Below are 17,340 nucleotides of genomic sequence, written 5' to 3' on the forward strand. Positions count from 1 at the left end.
AATAAAAATTGAATTCATAAAAATCAGGTCGGTGTGCACAGCTACTCAGCTAAAATTCTCCTCGCACCTAACTGAAGAATATCTTAGACGGATTCCGGAAGAATTTTATTTGGGTCCCACTCACGAGATAGTTGTTGAATCCATCCTTAATTCAGGGCCACCACTACTATATTCTCCTCCCAGGCGTCTTCTGAATGTGAATAGTTTGGTACCGAGAGTAACCCAGAAGGAATTCGTCAGTTATTTTGCTCTTATCTGCCTTTCAATACCATTTGGCTACATATACTAACGGAATAACGCAATCTTGTGCTAGGATAAAAAAGTACATGACAGCCTTTAACTCCATCGGCATTTTTCTTAGTAGACGGTTATTTATGAGTCGTAACGGGAACTATTCTGCAATGACCACGGATGGCATGCTGCTGTCGCTGAGAACCGACCATCATAATGATAGTAACGCTGTGTAATAACTTCAATGTCTCAACTTAGTTCCCCTCTTTGAAGCTTTCAAGCTGGCGTTCCTATCAAAACAACCACCAATGATGTGTCACGTGTATTAACATCCAGAGCCAGGTCAAAAACACACAATGCCTCATTATAAGGTGTGTGCGCCAACAGCATTCTGAAAATTCTGACGACTTCTGAATGCAGCGTTGGTAACTAGCATCCGGTGGATACTGGACCATGATTGGCTGTTGGGTACGGACTTTCGGCCAATCAGAACTCGCCTTTATGCTAGACCGGCAAGCAGTCCGACGTTCTGGCCAATCGCATGCGGGATGGGTTTTTGGCGGAGGCAGAACCTAACTGCGAGCGGTATCGATGCAGAATTCCGTTTAACATGCTGGTGGTGAATTTCATTACAAAACATGCGTGTTATCATTAGACTTGTGTACTCAACTCTGCTAATAGTAGGTGTACAGCATCATTTAGGAGGAGACACCATAATATATGATAATCACATGATCGAGGGCTGCTGTGCCCAGTCAATTCGCTGTATGCTCTCGGGTGAAAGTTAGAGACGGGCGGAAATAGAAAGCAAGGTTTCAAAATATCACATCTTGCTTAGTAGTGTTCCCTTTAGTGGAAAATACAGCTTACAATAAAGTACTTAGGAAACGCCGTTCACCAAACAACTCACTTTTGCCTCGTAGGCCACTTGGTTTGCTTGACATGCGTAAAGCCGGAACAGGTTGGACTGGACAACTTGGACAAATTCTGCGATGGGACTCCTGGAAGCGCCGTACTCGTTGTCTATCCCCGCCCGACATGTGTCGATAACCATCACGTTCAGACTGGGATTTCGAGCTTGAAAACGGCAACTGATTGCGTCAATACTGATAAATCCGTCCATACTGGCAGATGGACTGTTGGCGAAGTTCTTCTGTCAGAAGTGAAACGTTGATCATCCACGTGGTTCATGCAACGAAGCAGTGTACCTTACGAAATGATCTGGAATGTTTTATCCTAAGTCCTACTATACTGCTGATCGGATTTACTGGAATGCTAGATGTCCTACTTAAATACGTTTTAAAGTCAAAAGTTGCAATATCTGAACTAGCCTTATAGTGTATTTCAAACTATGCTATGTTAAACGCATGAAGCAAGGCTCTCTGCTAAAATTACTGTGATTCCCTCTAGAAGAAGACAGCACGGGAATAAAACTTTTTGGTTATGCTAGGGATGGCACTTCATTAGAGATCTTAATCCAAACTGCGGGAGATGGGAACCACTTCTATGGTTTCACGTCAGAAGGTCATCTTTCCTGGGATCATAAAGTAGGGTCCATTGAACACCGGTTACTAATCCATAAAATAGAGGACTGAAATTTTCCTACAAAACAGGGTCCAGTTAAGCGTTTAGCAACAAAAAGCCTCGTTTCGTCGCAAAACAGGAAAGTTCTCCTTTGCATCCAGTAAAATGTAACCAGGAAACCTGCTAACATATGTCCACGGCCCATGATATTCTATTCACTGCCTTTCTGCGACCGTATTTTCACCACATCAAAATGGTGGAAACTGGCTGATGGCCCGATGGCTTTCCTTCTGTGGAGGTTGTCCAAACCACGATGAGCCGGTTCTTCCTGAGCTTCCGAAATCCCATCCGGTGCCCATCTCGTACAAAACCCCGAATGACACTGGGGCGTTACTATTATCACCCCCTCATGGAGATGTTCAGATCAATAGACGCAAACGATGCTACAGCGTTCCCGGTAATTGACGCATCCTGTGCTAGCCCAGTGGTACGGTTGACCAGGGTGAGGCACTTAACGCCAGAAAATCTGCTATTATCTATTACTGAAATTACTTTACTTTGCTGGACAATTGTCGCCAAAGAGGACTGTGTGCGATCCCCATGATTACTGGTTAGATTTCATATGTTTGTATGAGACCAGACTGTACATCACAAAGATCATACGAAACCTTGCAGCGAAAATAAACACATATTACTAACTCTACTACGGTTGTCAGGTAGACATTTCGAGTCTTTACGGGTCACCTTCACGTTGAGCGACCATGCTCAGAATAAACTCAAATCTCGGAGCTCGGTCTCGCCCGGATTTGTGGTGGATCTCTGAATCTGGCTACAGTTGCCGTGTAAGCATTCACCTTCTCAGAGGACCTCGCTGCCAAGTGAAGCCGTTAACATCAGCCGTAAAGTACGACTAATTGGGTGCTTAGGCGTGATTCACTATTGTTCGCAAATGATTAATTTTTCTGTAAGCCGATTAGATGATTCCATTAATCATATCCTGGGAAAGCCCGGTCTAAAACAAGGGTGTGAAAATGGTGACAGATGACAATTTTACTGCGTCAAACTACCTTATCATCACCATGGTGCACTTCTAACACGCCAAACGGCATTTGCTAACGTGACTATGTGGCATCTCGACTCAGCTATGTCCTGATACAATCTCATCGGACATCAGCGGTAAAAGACTGTCGATCGTATCAGGGAAATCAGGAGACAATGGAGGATCGGACCGTACCCTGCTACGGGTGGGAGTCAAACTGCATCTTGCTAAGTGGCAAATCCTTTGATTCTTGAAACGTCCTTTCACTCGGCGACGCAAGGATTTTCACAAAACCCCTCTAACAGAACACCAACACTGACAACCAACTGCTCGTAACCACCTGAAAATTGACCGGTCTTAATGGATTATCAGCTATCTGTATTTAAGGCATCTATCCAACAAGCGTAGAATGATTGTGTCAGTGCTGTTCATTCAAAAGATATACCCGTGTAAGTCAGCGCTACCCCATCTATTCTCCCGACCTCCAAAACTCGGATGCAAAGTCGCTAGGAATGCAAAAGCGATCATGTTCCATACTGGTCATATATAGCCACAAATACGACGAACTCTTCGAACTTTTGTGTCCTTGCTGAGCATATCCGTCTACTCCGTGTCCTCGCCGATAAATGCCAGCCAATACAGCCACGTTTGGGCAATAAAAGCGGTAGGCTGATAGTAGATCACTCAGGAGAAACAACGACAGGCGGACTATTTCAGTCAACTGACAAGACACCCCGATCTTCATACGAAAAACATAAGCGCCGTTATTGGAGCCTCATAACGTCAGCTGCGAATGGCTTAGTCAATCAGAGTTTACTTTTCCGGTCGCCTGCCCCGGGAATCGGAAGGCTCCAGAATAAGGTGGTAATCCCTGATAATATGTGTAATTATTGACTGCACGTAATATATCCACTTCTATGTACAGCATTCCGCTTCAGCGAGTGATCGGAGTGTCTTTTTGATTAAAGTATCTTGACTTTGTTTCAGAAGAGCTTGGTAAACAATCGATTGTTTACCAAGCTCTTCTGAAGCGATGAATTCTCAATCGGCTCCAAACTTTTTCCAATATCTTGACTTTGCTTCCAATCAGAGATTCGTGACAACAGAGTATGTGAAGACCGTCAAGAAATCAGTGTCATACACGGTGCCACTAAGATTCTGGCTTCTCCTTGGGAGATTTTCGAAGCACAATATGTTAGAAAACGACCCAATTATGGTGGTTTTCCCCAGAGAGGAAATCTTTGGACACCTGGAACATCAGACCAGATTCCAGTAGCAAAACACCACCCCCCGTCATTGAATTTGGCACAGTGTTCGATTACGTCCCCGTTAACCAGCCAGATTCGCTGCTCTCATCAAGGTTCACTGCTTGTTAACGAAGAATTGAATCCATGTTTATAGCAAAGGGAGCTTAGGGTTTGATCTCGCATCTTAGATTCGACAAAGATATCAGCGTTATTCAACTTTGTAATTGATTCTGTGATGGCACAGGTACTAGACGGATACCCTAGACTTTAACCAGAGTCAAACAATCAGATCACTGTCTTCGAATATGTCGATAGCATCGTTTAATTCTGTGAAGAAACCACAAGACTTGCAAACTGCTGTTGATCGAGTTGACAACTGTGTGGGAGTCATCGAAGTGGCGACCAACATCAGTGACACAAAATTCTTCTCTACCTACACGTAGTGCTCAACGGGTAACCCTTCACAAATTGCCCCAGTGTTCGTTGGCTTTTTGTACACTCTGGTCTTTGGTTTTTCCCCCACGTTATGTGTCATGAAGTGTCAAAGGGCCAGTGTACCCGAGGGTGACTCTCTCTCCGTACTAAATTTGATGTGTGGATTCACTTCATTCAGATAGTTGTGCTTCCTGTTCCACTAGCGGATGCTCATAAACCACTACTGACATCTTGTAGAACATCTTGTTTATAAAAAACGACGGTCACAGGTCACAAAATTTGCAACATGCTGCTGTGGAAATGTTCTGATGACCTACTCCAATGACTGTGGGTCCACACGGCATATTTCCTAGGCTAACCTGTATGCAAATCAATGGGTGTCCCAGCGCAAAATGATAGTAATCAAGGCGCAGGCATCTGTCACATTTTAAGGAAGAGGCATCATTAAGGGGTACTACTACCCTAGGGGAATATCGCCCTACGCTGACACTTCCCCTAATAGTAGCGGTTTCGGTAGAATTGTGCAAATCCAATTCAATGTATTCTAATTCAACGAAAAACTACTTTCGAAAATTGTACCGCGTTATTTTCGCGCACATTTTAAACACACGCCTCGACAATTGTGGTGAACTTTGTGCGTTTTTATTAGCTCGCCGATTTGCTACTCCTGACAAACACACCTCCAAAGAATTGGCACAGTTACACAAGCGAACAATAAGGGTGATATGCAACCTTAAACTGTCGCTCAAGATTAACTATTATCAACGCGTAGCCTGCACTCTCAGACCATTCAGACTGAGCTATCGGGTGCTGTGCGGCCTTCCATCGGTATGAAAGGCATTACCAGCAAACTCAGCTGCGCTGGTCACTGCCGTCTTCCTGGATGGGGACCCCGAGACGGGCCACATCGTGGCTAGAGTCGCGCCATCAGTGACGCTCGTGCATCCGAGCTATTGCCTTCAATGCATAGCTCCTTTACCAACCCTCCCCCCACTTGACATCCCACTAACAGTGCTGGATTTATGCACCAATTTATCAGCTCCCGCCTGTAGTGCGCAGCTATCCACCCCTCCCCCCAAAATCATCGGTGAACGAAACTGTGGTAGCTACAACCACTGTACGACGAGTACGCGGTTATTACAGCTGATAATGATAATGATGATGAAGATGAATGCTTAGAGAAGGGCAATTTATACATTTATGTGCAGGCGGAGGAATTCGAAGTTGCAGACGAAACTGAAATGAGCTCTGGCTGCGCCTGCGGCTACTCAGCCTGAAAAATGCTAAATACAATTGGGATATGGCTTTTTCTCCCGTAATGTTGGAGACCTTAGTATTCGCGCTGTCTATGGACGTCACAAAAGCCCTGCGAAAATGAAATCCCGGGATTGTTCCAGGAAACAGTTGTCCCATCCAGTCTACAACCTACTTCGGTTCTAATCAGAGCTCTAGTGAAAGCTGAACGAAGGAAGCAAGCAGCACGTGACCAATAATAACAATGGCAAAAAACTTGGAAAACCGATTTTGCCCCGAAGGAGAATAGCAGTGGACTTGTTCATAGCCTAACACTTTAATGACGGGACCCTCCGCAGCATAGGTTTCCCTCTGGCCCACACAGTGAGAAACAAACTAATTTTCTTTGAAAATTTTCTAGTTGAATTCTACTGGGGACTCATAGCTGTAAATTTGGAATCTTTCAGAGTGAGTAGAGATTGTAGATCAGTGAATAATTAAATCAACTACCACTGCCTAGTTGAATCTCAGGGGCTTTCCATATGACGTGGTACTCTGGCCCAAAATGCAGTGCTTGGCAGCTTTTCAGGGTACTGGCAAATTGGTTGCCGACTGACTTACCTATCATGCTTTACTTACTTTCTGTCCTTTTGTGTTTCAAGTAAACGTCAAATGAATTTCACATATTACCTCAATAAAACTCCGTTCAATCGTGGAAGTCGATGCTTAGTTGCTTTATTGTTAGCAGGTACTTCACTGGTGTGCTGAAACAATTCGTCATGGAAGAATGTGACTTCGCAAGCACTCGTGGAGAAAACGCAGCTGTTTTCGCGTGGAGGCTTGTCGGCAGGGGAAAGTCTCCCATCGAACGCCCGAAATTGTTGGTAGTGTGTTGTCAATTGATTTACAAACGTTTCATCACCATTCGAGGAGACATCTTCAGTGTGCTGTTAGCTGAAGAAGATGTCTGCTCTCCTCGAATGGTGACGAAACGTTTGTAAGCTCGGCAAACAGATCAACAGCCACCTGAACAATTCGTCATGAATAGAAGCAGCACTACTGCTTCACTTTCGGGAAACATGTCACTCTGTTTAACTGAAGATCTTTAAAGGAAAGAATGAAGATACGGAGCAGGAACTAGAATTTGAGGATAGCTTATCAGATGTTTGAGGTGCGTACACCTGCAGCATTCACTTAGATATTCTAAGCAGAAAGCGACGGTATGAAGGTTAATCGCCCCATTTTTAGTGTCTTCAGCCAAATGCAGGGAGAGTCACATTAGCTCCATCCTGGAAGACAAACAGCACCCACCAAGATATTTTACACTACCCTTCATTTTCCTCTGGCATACCATGTTTCGTCCACATCTGGGTTCCCGCGACTTTGAATTAGTCGAGTGAAACAGCGCCTTCCGCCCCGGATAATGATTACTTTGACTTTCACGCCTTCAATTTTGTACTTTGGACTCAAATCACACGCATGTAGTATTTTTATTTGAGACTGTCATCGTTCTGTCACTGAGGCCATCAGGTAAGATGCTGAGCACCACGGGCGTCTTTGAAACGCCGCGCGAAATGCGAATCTGTGGGTTCAGTCATGACTACTACATTTGGGGTTAGTCACTGAGATTGATACTCTGCTTTCGAGTTATGTTGTCAAATTGACGTGGCTAACAGTGTTCAGACTGTTTGAGTATATTGAGGATGAAACTGGTTGACGGTTTTTTTATGAAGAATTCAAAGTGTAGTCAATACACCAACACGGTACGCCGCGACTTTTCTGTCCACTCACATCGCGATCGCTCCAGACACTTTTTTGCGGTCCCCAAAAGTGGCGCTAACAATCGATATTCGCGAGCTCAACTCCTTGTTGCTTATTCGGGGATGTTCAGTGTGCTGCCGAAATAGTGAAAACCATGCTATCCTAACGCAGTTTATTTCCAAACACACTTCCCAGGAGCAGATTGATGGAAAACAAGGTTCTCCAACTATATATTTAAGCCACAAAAAGAGACGCTCTTTTGGATGTTGAAATTTGTTTTGGAATGCGTCAATAGGGTACAGTCGTCAGTAATTAGTAACATACGGTTCTTCGAGTCACATGATGTTCATTTGGTTAGAGTGCTTGTCGGAATGAGATCATAGTTTGTATGTGCTGCAGTTGATAGTGCCGTTGTAACGTTGGCTACTACTGATGAGACATGGGAGTAGTCTGTGGTTTTCTCGAAGCTCCGCCCCGCATGTAACAAAAGGTGCAGTTTATTACGAAACTTATGGAACTGCTTTGCAGCGTTCGTTTGCAGTTGTGTAACAGCCAACGAATATCCATGAAAGTTCCAGCAGATACGTCAGAATGCTCAGTTTTTTAAACTATGTGCACTGAGACGTTTACTTTTCTGTGCAAAAGCTTGTATCGTTTAGCTGGTGTTTGCTAATAAACGACCTCATAGCGAAGGGCCTTCCTTCTTATACCGGTATAAAATCGTCGAGGACACATGATTCATTTGTGAAATTACATTTTAGACCAAATGTTTCGGGATTTTTCGTAAACAACCGAGTTATACAGCTTTCCCGTAGACAGAGGGGGAGTGTGGTGTGATCTGCGCCGCTCAAGCTCACCGTATATCTTCCTGTTAAGATATCGGCTTTAAGCGTCTACTTCATAGTAGAATAGTCCAGCAAACTTTAAATCCTAACTAACAGCAGCTCACCGTGTTTCACTCACGAGGTCTTTTCTCTTACGACTTTACAAACATTGTTATGTATTCCACACCGTCGGGGAAGCAGCCAAGGTCCATGCCTGCGAACCAACTAACTGGCGATCACATCACAGAGTATCTGCTGCTGATATTTCTGAAACTATGCATCACGTTCTTTAGTCGTACTCTGCTGGTGCGCATCGAATATTACAACCACATTATGGCCTGGTATAATATGACATAGTACGGTATGGCATGGTATGGTCTAGTAAATTAAAGAATAGGTTAGTAAAGGATGAAATAGTACAATAGATTCCTGGCATTGTGAGGAGATTGTGAAACTTTGGTGGGGAGTTCGTCCTGCAAGTGAAGCTAGTCTATGCAGAAAAGCTGAGAAGCGTTGTACAACTGTTTCATCCCCATGGGGAATCATCGGCAGTGGGCTTCTCGCGAAACCGCTTGGAACTGAACGGTTAAGCGTTCAATCAACTAGCCGGTTGGAGACTTCCTGGGACCTCGTAACGAGTACTAAAAAGGATATGGCAAATGTAGAGTGTTTCCCGGTTTTTTGGTACAGTACGGTAGAGCAGAGTAAAGTATAGTATACTGTGCCATAAAGTAGTATAGTACGAAGTATTATTATGTATAATGATGCATTTGACTACAGCTTGATATACTGCAGTGTAGTACGGCATAGCAGAGTATCATAGGGTGTAGTTTAGTTGAGTGTATAAATGCTACCTGACTTCAGATCATCAATGTAAACAAAATCACGACTCTGTCTGTTAATGAGGTATTGCGGTGCCATATCGAATCAGACCTAGCGCTCCAAGAATAATTACATGTTTATTCGGATGCCCACATGTGAAAGTTGAAACGTGTTCAACCCTCCAATAAAACTCACCAGAGTAGAAATCTTTGCATTGGTAGCTACAGCATAATCCTGTCCGTTGATTCGAATTCCATGGGACCCAATATAAAAGAAACCATAAGCCCCACTGTTGAGAAAATTCTCGTAGAGTGCCACAGCTCGAAGTATTTCATCGGCACTCAGGTCTTGAAGAACCAGAACCTGAAGCAGAGGAATAACTGGACGGCTTGTGAGATGAACACTTCGGAAGAATTAACCGTGTCCAGTGACCGTTCTAATGGGGAAGGGTCTTTTCATCTAGGAGAAATTTACCGACCAACCATATTGTCTACGGAGTAACCATTAAAAACTACTACTAACACTCCCTTCTTATGTGGATTTTTAGTTATGAAATAGCACAGACGTTTTGGTGACGCAACCTTATTGGATGCCAGCTTTTCTTAGTCCCATGCATCTGGTCAGTGTACAGGATGTCCACTTTCCATACTCCTAGACGTGGGCCAAGCCGATCTGATGTCATAAAAACAACCAGCTGTTTCGTACTATGACACATCGGGAAGTCGAATTGTCATAACTTTCGTTATGTTTCATTTGGATTTCCTTAAGGGCAAAATAAACGTGTAATATTGAAAATCGGTCAGAACTAGACAGAATCTACTTCGCTCTCGCCAACTGTTCAGAGACGAGCATCAGAAATATCCAGCACTGCATTCCTTCATTCGAAGCTTTGATTGATCCCCTAGAAATCACCGGCTATCCCACAATCAGCTGTTTTGCCACGGTACCCCAAAAGTAGGTTGTTGCCCCACTAAAAGACCCCATTACGCTCGTTCACAAAAAATTCTGTACATCTGGTTCCGTTCGGTGTGGCTGAGTTCTATCCTCGTTATGGTGGGGAGATATGGGTGATGTGAACCAGTACTTTAAGGCTAGCAGTCAACAGTACACATAGCCGATTTGCCTATGAGTGTGGCGCAATCTCACTGATGTTTGGTCTGCAACCCAGACCATGGATCTCAGCAAATGTCCCAGTTCTAGGTCAAGGACAGCTGGAGTTTTACGTCGGCAGTTCACTCATCCGGCCTGCCTCGTCATGTAGTAAGCTTTAATATGCGACAAATACACTCATTTGCAAATCAGTTTGGTTTTCACGGGAGACTCAAGTGAATCTCTCGTTTGTGATGTTCTCTAACTGAATGTGCTGCACACAGGCTGCCTCACTTTTCAGTTGGTACGATATTCGAGATATCCCAGTATATTTTCATGAAGAAAACTACTCACAACGTTTCTGAAAATTCTTCGACAGCCCACGACCTGTATCGCCCTTTTTGGAGTAGGGCTTGGTAAACAATCTGTAGTTTTTATCTGGGTAACGTTTCGCTTTTGACACAAAAGCTTCATCAGGTCAAGTGAGTAGGTCACCAATTTGGCCAGGTTTTAAGGCAGACAGAGAATCAATCAGTAATACCTCATCAGATTAACACATCAGCTTTTAAAATGGGTTGACTAGCGGGTTCACTCAATTATGGTCCGGTTCACTGTTCTTGCACATATCGCTGTTGTGCAAATAAAATTCACCCTGTGGTGTACATTAGTCTGCCGAACCACCTTACTTCAGTAAAGAGAATAAATTAATTCCCTCCTACAGTGGCTACTACGAAATAATCAAACGAGAAAATTTCTAGGTGGAGAAAGAGTAAGCCAACTACATGGAGTGGCAAAAATTTTATCGTCGGTTTGGTCTTGCCCGTTACGCAACCGAAGGCCTTCGTCCGAATGGCTGAGTTCACCAAAAGCAGATCTGCCAATGGGAAGCCACGCGGCTCTGCCAATGTGGAATTTCAGCTATCGAAACATCTAGAAAAGTGCCCAGTATTTGGCACTTTTCATTAAATACAGTGAAGCTACTCAAAACACGACTTAGGAAAGAGGGTTAAGACCACAGAAACGGGACTTTGGCCTCTCTTCAAGGGACTTAGTTTTAAAGGATTGCATTGCTGATCATGGCTTGCGGGGGAAACTTCTGAAGATCTCCAAAATGATGGCTTCTTTTTGAAGAGGTTTGGTTTGGCTGTTTGATATTAATGGGGTTTCCTGGCTCCAATATTTGTGACGAAACTGGTCAAGTTTTAAAATATGTTTAAAGAGGATAAACTGCGTGACTAAGAATTTGTCGGCTTGTGTCGGTAAGGTTCAACTGTTTCAATTCTGATTGATACATACACAGGACAGTGTATAATTTATCATATATTTCACATTTCTATCCTCATATTTACTTGACATCAACGAAAGACTGAATAGGCAGTAAAGTGCTTTGGACAGAACATTGACGTTCCTCGAAAGCATATATACTCACCTGGTAATGATATTTTGCAAGACCACGGGCCAACTGGTGGAGAATGCTCGTGTTGTCATTGAGATTTGGAAACTCATCGAACTTTGCGTTTCCAATCAGGAGAGCTAGTTTGCTAGAGGCTGGTGAAACAAAATATGGGGAAACACGGATGCATGCAAGTAATAAGCAACAGTTTCATCAGAATATGAGATGCTAAGCTAATTCATTAAAATCTGCCAATTGGAAGACTGAAAATTTCCACGAAACTGGAGTTTTTCTTTCTAATGTGTTGTGCGATCATAGGTTCCGGAGTCCGGATTTGGTCAACATCCAGCGCAAAGATTTCACGAGGAAATTATCAAGATTTAGAGCAAATAAACAGGTTTTTTCTTTCCAAAATCTCTTAAGCGATTGATATCTTGTTTGAGTATTCTTTTCCCAGGCCATTTAGGTTCGCTGGGTTTTTGGGGGTGAGATTTAGAAAACTCCTCCCACCCATTTCGCCATTCCACCTGTCAAGAGGGAAGAGGTCCATCAAAATGGATTGCAGTTTATCTTTACGATTTCTTGTCCTAACGCAATTATTCTGATTAGTCTATATCTAAGATTTCGATTCTGTTTTATTACAGTTCGACAGTAGCCCACATTACACACACACACACACACACCAAGATTTGGGGTGCGATCAGCTTGCGCAAAAGATATGTGTATGCCACTTCACCGGCGCATCTTGTATTCCCCTTAGTCGTCAAGTATAGACAGGCGGAGAAATCCACGCTTGTGTGTTCGGTTGACCAAACAGTTCAAGACACGACTCACTTACCATTCTGTTTGTGTCAGTCGAATGGCCATCTCATCACGTCCGTTTGGCCAGGTGGCATCACGGATAGCGGAAAACCACCGAACACTTTTCTGAACATTCTTGAATGATTTATGAAATTCGTGTTCACATCAGTCATCCGAACAGCTCCCTTCTGTTTTGGAGGGATCGTTCGCTGTAGTCTAAATAAGTGGTTTCGAAGCGCTCAGTTTTGTAATAACTAAGTGGCCAGTGAGCCCATTAGTTCCGTTAGTTTACGACACTGCCTGTTGGCTGCTGAAAGGAACTCGTTGCTGTTTTCCGTCCTTACCTACCTGGTGGCAAAGTAGATGGATGATTTTCCGCTTTGTTAATTTGTGAGTCTTCAGCATGCACGGAACGGATCTTAGCATCCATCGTTTTGATAGTACTTTTTCATTTGAAAGGGACAAACCTCTTCCCGAGGATTTTCATGTTCATGTTAGACGCCAATAATCGTGACTAAAATCTGCCCAATTAGGTTGGCATGTCTAAAACACCTTTCCGATGCTTAGATGCTATGCTGCTCCAAAGAAGCACAAGGGCAGGATTATCACCAGCTTGCCCAAGCCTAGAGAGGAGCAGCCGAAAATACGGAGGTTGGTTTCGGAACATGGACCCTCCGGTCACTAAGTTCGCGGCTCAACCACGGAGCTTTCAGAGCTCGAGTGGTAGAACCTTAACAAGAGGTTTCTTAGTGTTGGAGTCAAGATAATTGGTTATGATTTATCATAGCATACTGCGCAACCTGTTTTTCCGAACAACGAAACCAAACTCTGATTGGTCCACTTTTACCTTCTCATTGTATTTGGAAGCATTATGGTCAGAGAATATTGGCATAATGAGCATAAGCCGGGTGTAGCATTTTCATCAAACCGGATGAAGTCCACTGCGATCTACTTCCCACAATGAGTCTCTTCCTAAGAAAACTAATCACAGGGTTGCTGAAAAATCTTCGACAACCGACGGCGGGTCTCGCCCTTCTTGGAGCTCATCAGGTAGGCACAGTCCCCGATTTTCCGTCAACCTTATGTTCTACTTGAACCCAAATTGGAGATAAGGTTGACGAAAACTCGAGGAATATGCCTACCTGATGAGCCCCAAAAAGGGCGAAACCGGTCGTGGACTGTCGAAGAGTTTTCAGTAACCTTGTGAGTAGTTTCCTTTATGAAAATACACTGCGATATCTCGAGTATCGTGCCAACTGAAACATGAGACGGCCTGTGTGCAGCAAATTCAGTTGTAGAATATCATAAACGGGAGATTCAGTTGAGTCTCTCATGAAAACAAATTTGATTTGCAAATAAGTGTATTTCTTCCTAAGACATATAATAAAGTATTACCAGCTAAAAAGATGTTCTCCACAGAATTCACCATCACTATTCTCCGGTCAACGTCCTCTCCGCAATCAGCAAACTACAGCTTCACTATATCGTGTACACCGACCCTGCCGCGTTCAACTTCCTATTGATTCGTTTATCAGGTGAGGCCAGCAAATGAGACGGCCATTTGCCTGGAACAAAGCAACCACCGCCAGCAGTTCTAAAATATGGCTTCTATAGCTTGGTATCGAAATTATTCTATTCCAACAAGTAAAAGAAGGCCAAGCAGCGTATGTTCTTCTAAGTCATCTTATATGATCTGATTGGTGGCCTTCGTTGAGTTTGCCAGAGTTCCGTCGTAAGAATAGTGTATAATACAACTCTTCCCATCAGACAGGCAAAGCCAGCCGTTCCTGGGTTCAATTATCACCTTGAGGACACAAACCTCGACTTAGTAACTATCCTGAGAAAAGTTCTAGAATAGACCTAAAGAAGAAAAGGTTGCTAGGGAAGCGCATGGTCTGATTTCAAAAGAAGTTACGAACATGGTATCATAACGCTAAACTTTAAAACAATTACTTGGCGGGAACCATTCGTTTGCCCTCTTTTTTTAAAAAACCTAACCTAACCGAAGTTCTCTGTGTTTGCTAACACACTGTCTTCACGATACGAAAGAATCCCGCATAGAATGGAGAGTGCTGGTGAAAGAAATGACAGATTTGGATCATCTCCTACGTCCTTCTCGCCCATCTGCTGAAAACTGTGTGACCTTCAACTGCAGTCAGCAGGGGTGATGAATTCGGTCGCTAACCCTAAATTATAAGCAACTGATATATACACTAGTATCAATAAGTGTATTTACCTACTTGTCATTGGAAAAGGAAAAAAAATTCTCCCTAGCAAGACCCAAACTACAGTAATAAACTAAAATTAGGTTTTTGTAATGTACTACTCATAAGGTTGCTGAAAATCCGTCGACAGCCCACGACCGGTTTCGCCCGTTTTGGGGCTTATCAGGTAGGCGCAGTCCCCGGGTTTCCGTCAACCTTATGTTCTACTTGAAACCAAATTGCACGAAATTAGCGAATATACACTCATTTGCAAACTAATTTGGTTCTTTCAGAGACCCACCCGGAACCCAGCTGAGAGAACATCACAAACAAGAGATTCAGCTGGGTTCCGGATGAGACTCCCGAGAGAACCAAATTAATTTGCAAATGAGTGTATATTCACTAAAATTAGGTTGTTTGCAGTCCAGAATTCGAGCCCTGACAGTATGATGGAAGGTTATTCAAATGCATGGATACATGCTTCCCCAGATAGCGCTTAACCAACGCTCAATGTGCGGATGTCGTATTTTCTCTCAGAATTGATTCTCTTGACATGCAGACGACGTTGACATTTTTGTACAAAAATGACCGGGTTTCAAGCGATGCGCTCTGATTTTTCTGGAATTTAACATTTTGTTACCGAAATGAATAAAGTGTACTCTTCCTCTCTACTTAGCAAGTTGTGCACTGGCGACCATTGGTAAGCTCACGTGACTGCATGATGTGAATCCACTGATGGAAGGATGAGTGGCGCTGTATCCTATTCAAACGAGAGCTAATCATACTACTGATCAGCCTCTTGTGGTCGAGCATAGGAACAATTACAGGACTACGAGTTCAAATCGCTGATGATTCTCAATAAAGGCGAAGCAGCCGTAAAGTGCTTCTTGGCCTTTCGGGAAAGACTGCCTTCACTTATGGGACAAACTCTTGAATATTTGTGGAGTGCTGTTTTCTACCGATACATGAGAAAGCCTACGGAATGCATAGGGCCGTTTCATGTTTGCATGACTTTTCCCGTCTGCTCATTGCATCAAAAAGGTGTCCGCTTATCAAACAATGACAGAGATAACGGTGTTTATATGGTGCACTAAACGAGGAGCTCACAACAATAGCCAAGTTTGCCTCACTCACCAGTCTCAATGTCTACAGCCCGCTCACCCATCCATTCATTCTACATTTCGATTTTCTGCCCAAGGTACCCAGGTCAGGGATTACTGGGGCTGGTTGCTTGGACGAAAGGATCAGCACTGAAATTATGTTGTTAAATAAGTGGAGGAGACGTGAGCGAAGGATCGCTTATCCCTTATGATGTAGTAATTCCCACCGGCCTAAAAGGCTATCATTAGTCTTTGTTGCGAAGACGCTGGGGTGACTCCTCTGACAGGAGCTGGTTCCATTAAGACCAGCTCCAAACTACTAACAGGACCTCACGAAGTCATGGATGTGACAAGTTTGATTTTCTGAACGAAATTATCCGTTCAGTGTTGTAGTTGTACGTCAGTTTATCAGTAGTATAAACCAGAAGACATTTAAATTGACATTCCCTGAAAATTTTCTACAACAATAGTCCGAAAAGATTACCTGCTTGTTGTAGGATCGGCTGTAAATCAGTTGTGGTGTTGCAGTGTTCATGCTCGGTACCAGCTGATTACGTATGAGGGAGCCAGATTTTCTGAGAAGAACAAGTTAGGAAACTAAATATATCATTTATTTTCTCTATCACTGATGAAAACGCACCCCTAGAAGGCGAGAAATGTGGGACATCTGAAGATCTCTTGAATATGTTACATCCCTCCCACGCATGCAGTAATGCAACAGTTAATTTGGAAGAACAGTACTTGTTGGTTTGGTGTGACCCAAAGCTGTTGGCTTTCGAGGAGGCCATCACGTAGTTTGAAGAACTGGACCACAGTGTGTACCTCCTCAAAAAACATCAACCCATCTCCACGTACGGTTCGAGTACAGTTTTGGTGAATGGTTTCCTTCAATCTAACCGGAGCAATGTCTTACCCTAGAGTGTGGACTTTATACCAGAAGGGACGAAGCAATCGACAAAAATTGCACTTTAACTGTCCATAACTCTTCTGTGACTTGAACAGCAGTTAACTGATGAAAGAAGCGAGCAAGTTACCATTACGTCCAAATAATTGACGAATATTGCCGTCTACTCACCCCTTAGCCCCAAACAGTGTGAAGCAACTTCCGGTGGTTGACAACAGAAAATGGGATCAGGTGACAGAAAATTCTGCAAGGGAAGATGAAAAATACCCCAATGAATATAGCACACCATATGACAAATAATCAAGTTAAACACATTACGGCTCAACACATGGAGCGAACTTTCGCAGGGAATAACACATGACGGGTGAAACTGCGAAAAGCCAATTCAGTCTGTTGAAAAAACAGGTACTTTTCAGATTGCACGGGAGAGACGTGAATGACCATTCACACATATCTGTTTTTACTCTACTGATCGGCCATTCGGCACTCCATCCATCGAGTATGAAACAATAAACTCGATTGCATATCTAACCGAACCAAGGTGTGCAAATTCTAGGTTTAAAACTCCTTTCGACTTCCATCAGCAAACGAAACTTCCTTTTGAAAACAATCGGTGAACTTTTTAAGCTTATACATCCTTTATTTCAAGTGATTCAGGCTCAGCTCCCATTTTCAAGATTGTCGCCCTTCTATAGTGGTATATATATATATATATATATATATATATATATAT

General features: G+C 43.3%; 1 protein-coding gene across 1 annotated transcript in view; it reads right to left on the minus strand.

Moving 5' to 3' along the window:
* Positions 1 to 17,340, minus strand: part of T265_03301 (hypothetical protein) — a gene marked incomplete at both ends in the record, with an annotated part of 40,604 nt that overhangs the window by 7,044 nt on the left and 16,220 nt on the right. Inside the window, 5 exons of the mRNA XM_009167747.1 lie at positions 552 to 803; positions 1,142 to 1,384; positions 9,312 to 9,479; positions 11,635 to 11,753; positions 16,779 to 16,851. Coding sequence (XP_009166011.1) covers positions 552 to 803; positions 1,142 to 1,384; positions 9,312 to 9,479; positions 11,635 to 11,753; positions 16,779 to 16,851 — 855 coding nt within the window. The remainder of the gene's footprint in view (positions 1 to 551; positions 804 to 1,141; positions 1,385 to 9,311; positions 9,480 to 11,634; positions 11,754 to 16,778; positions 16,852 to 17,340) is intronic.

Source organism: Opisthorchis viverrini (assembly GCF_000715545.1).
Source record: "Opisthorchis viverrini unplaced genomic scaffold opera_v5_47, whole genome shotgun sequence".
Taxonomy (NCBI): Eukaryota; Metazoa; Platyhelminthes; class Trematoda; order Opisthorchiida; family Opisthorchiidae; genus Opisthorchis; species Opisthorchis viverrini.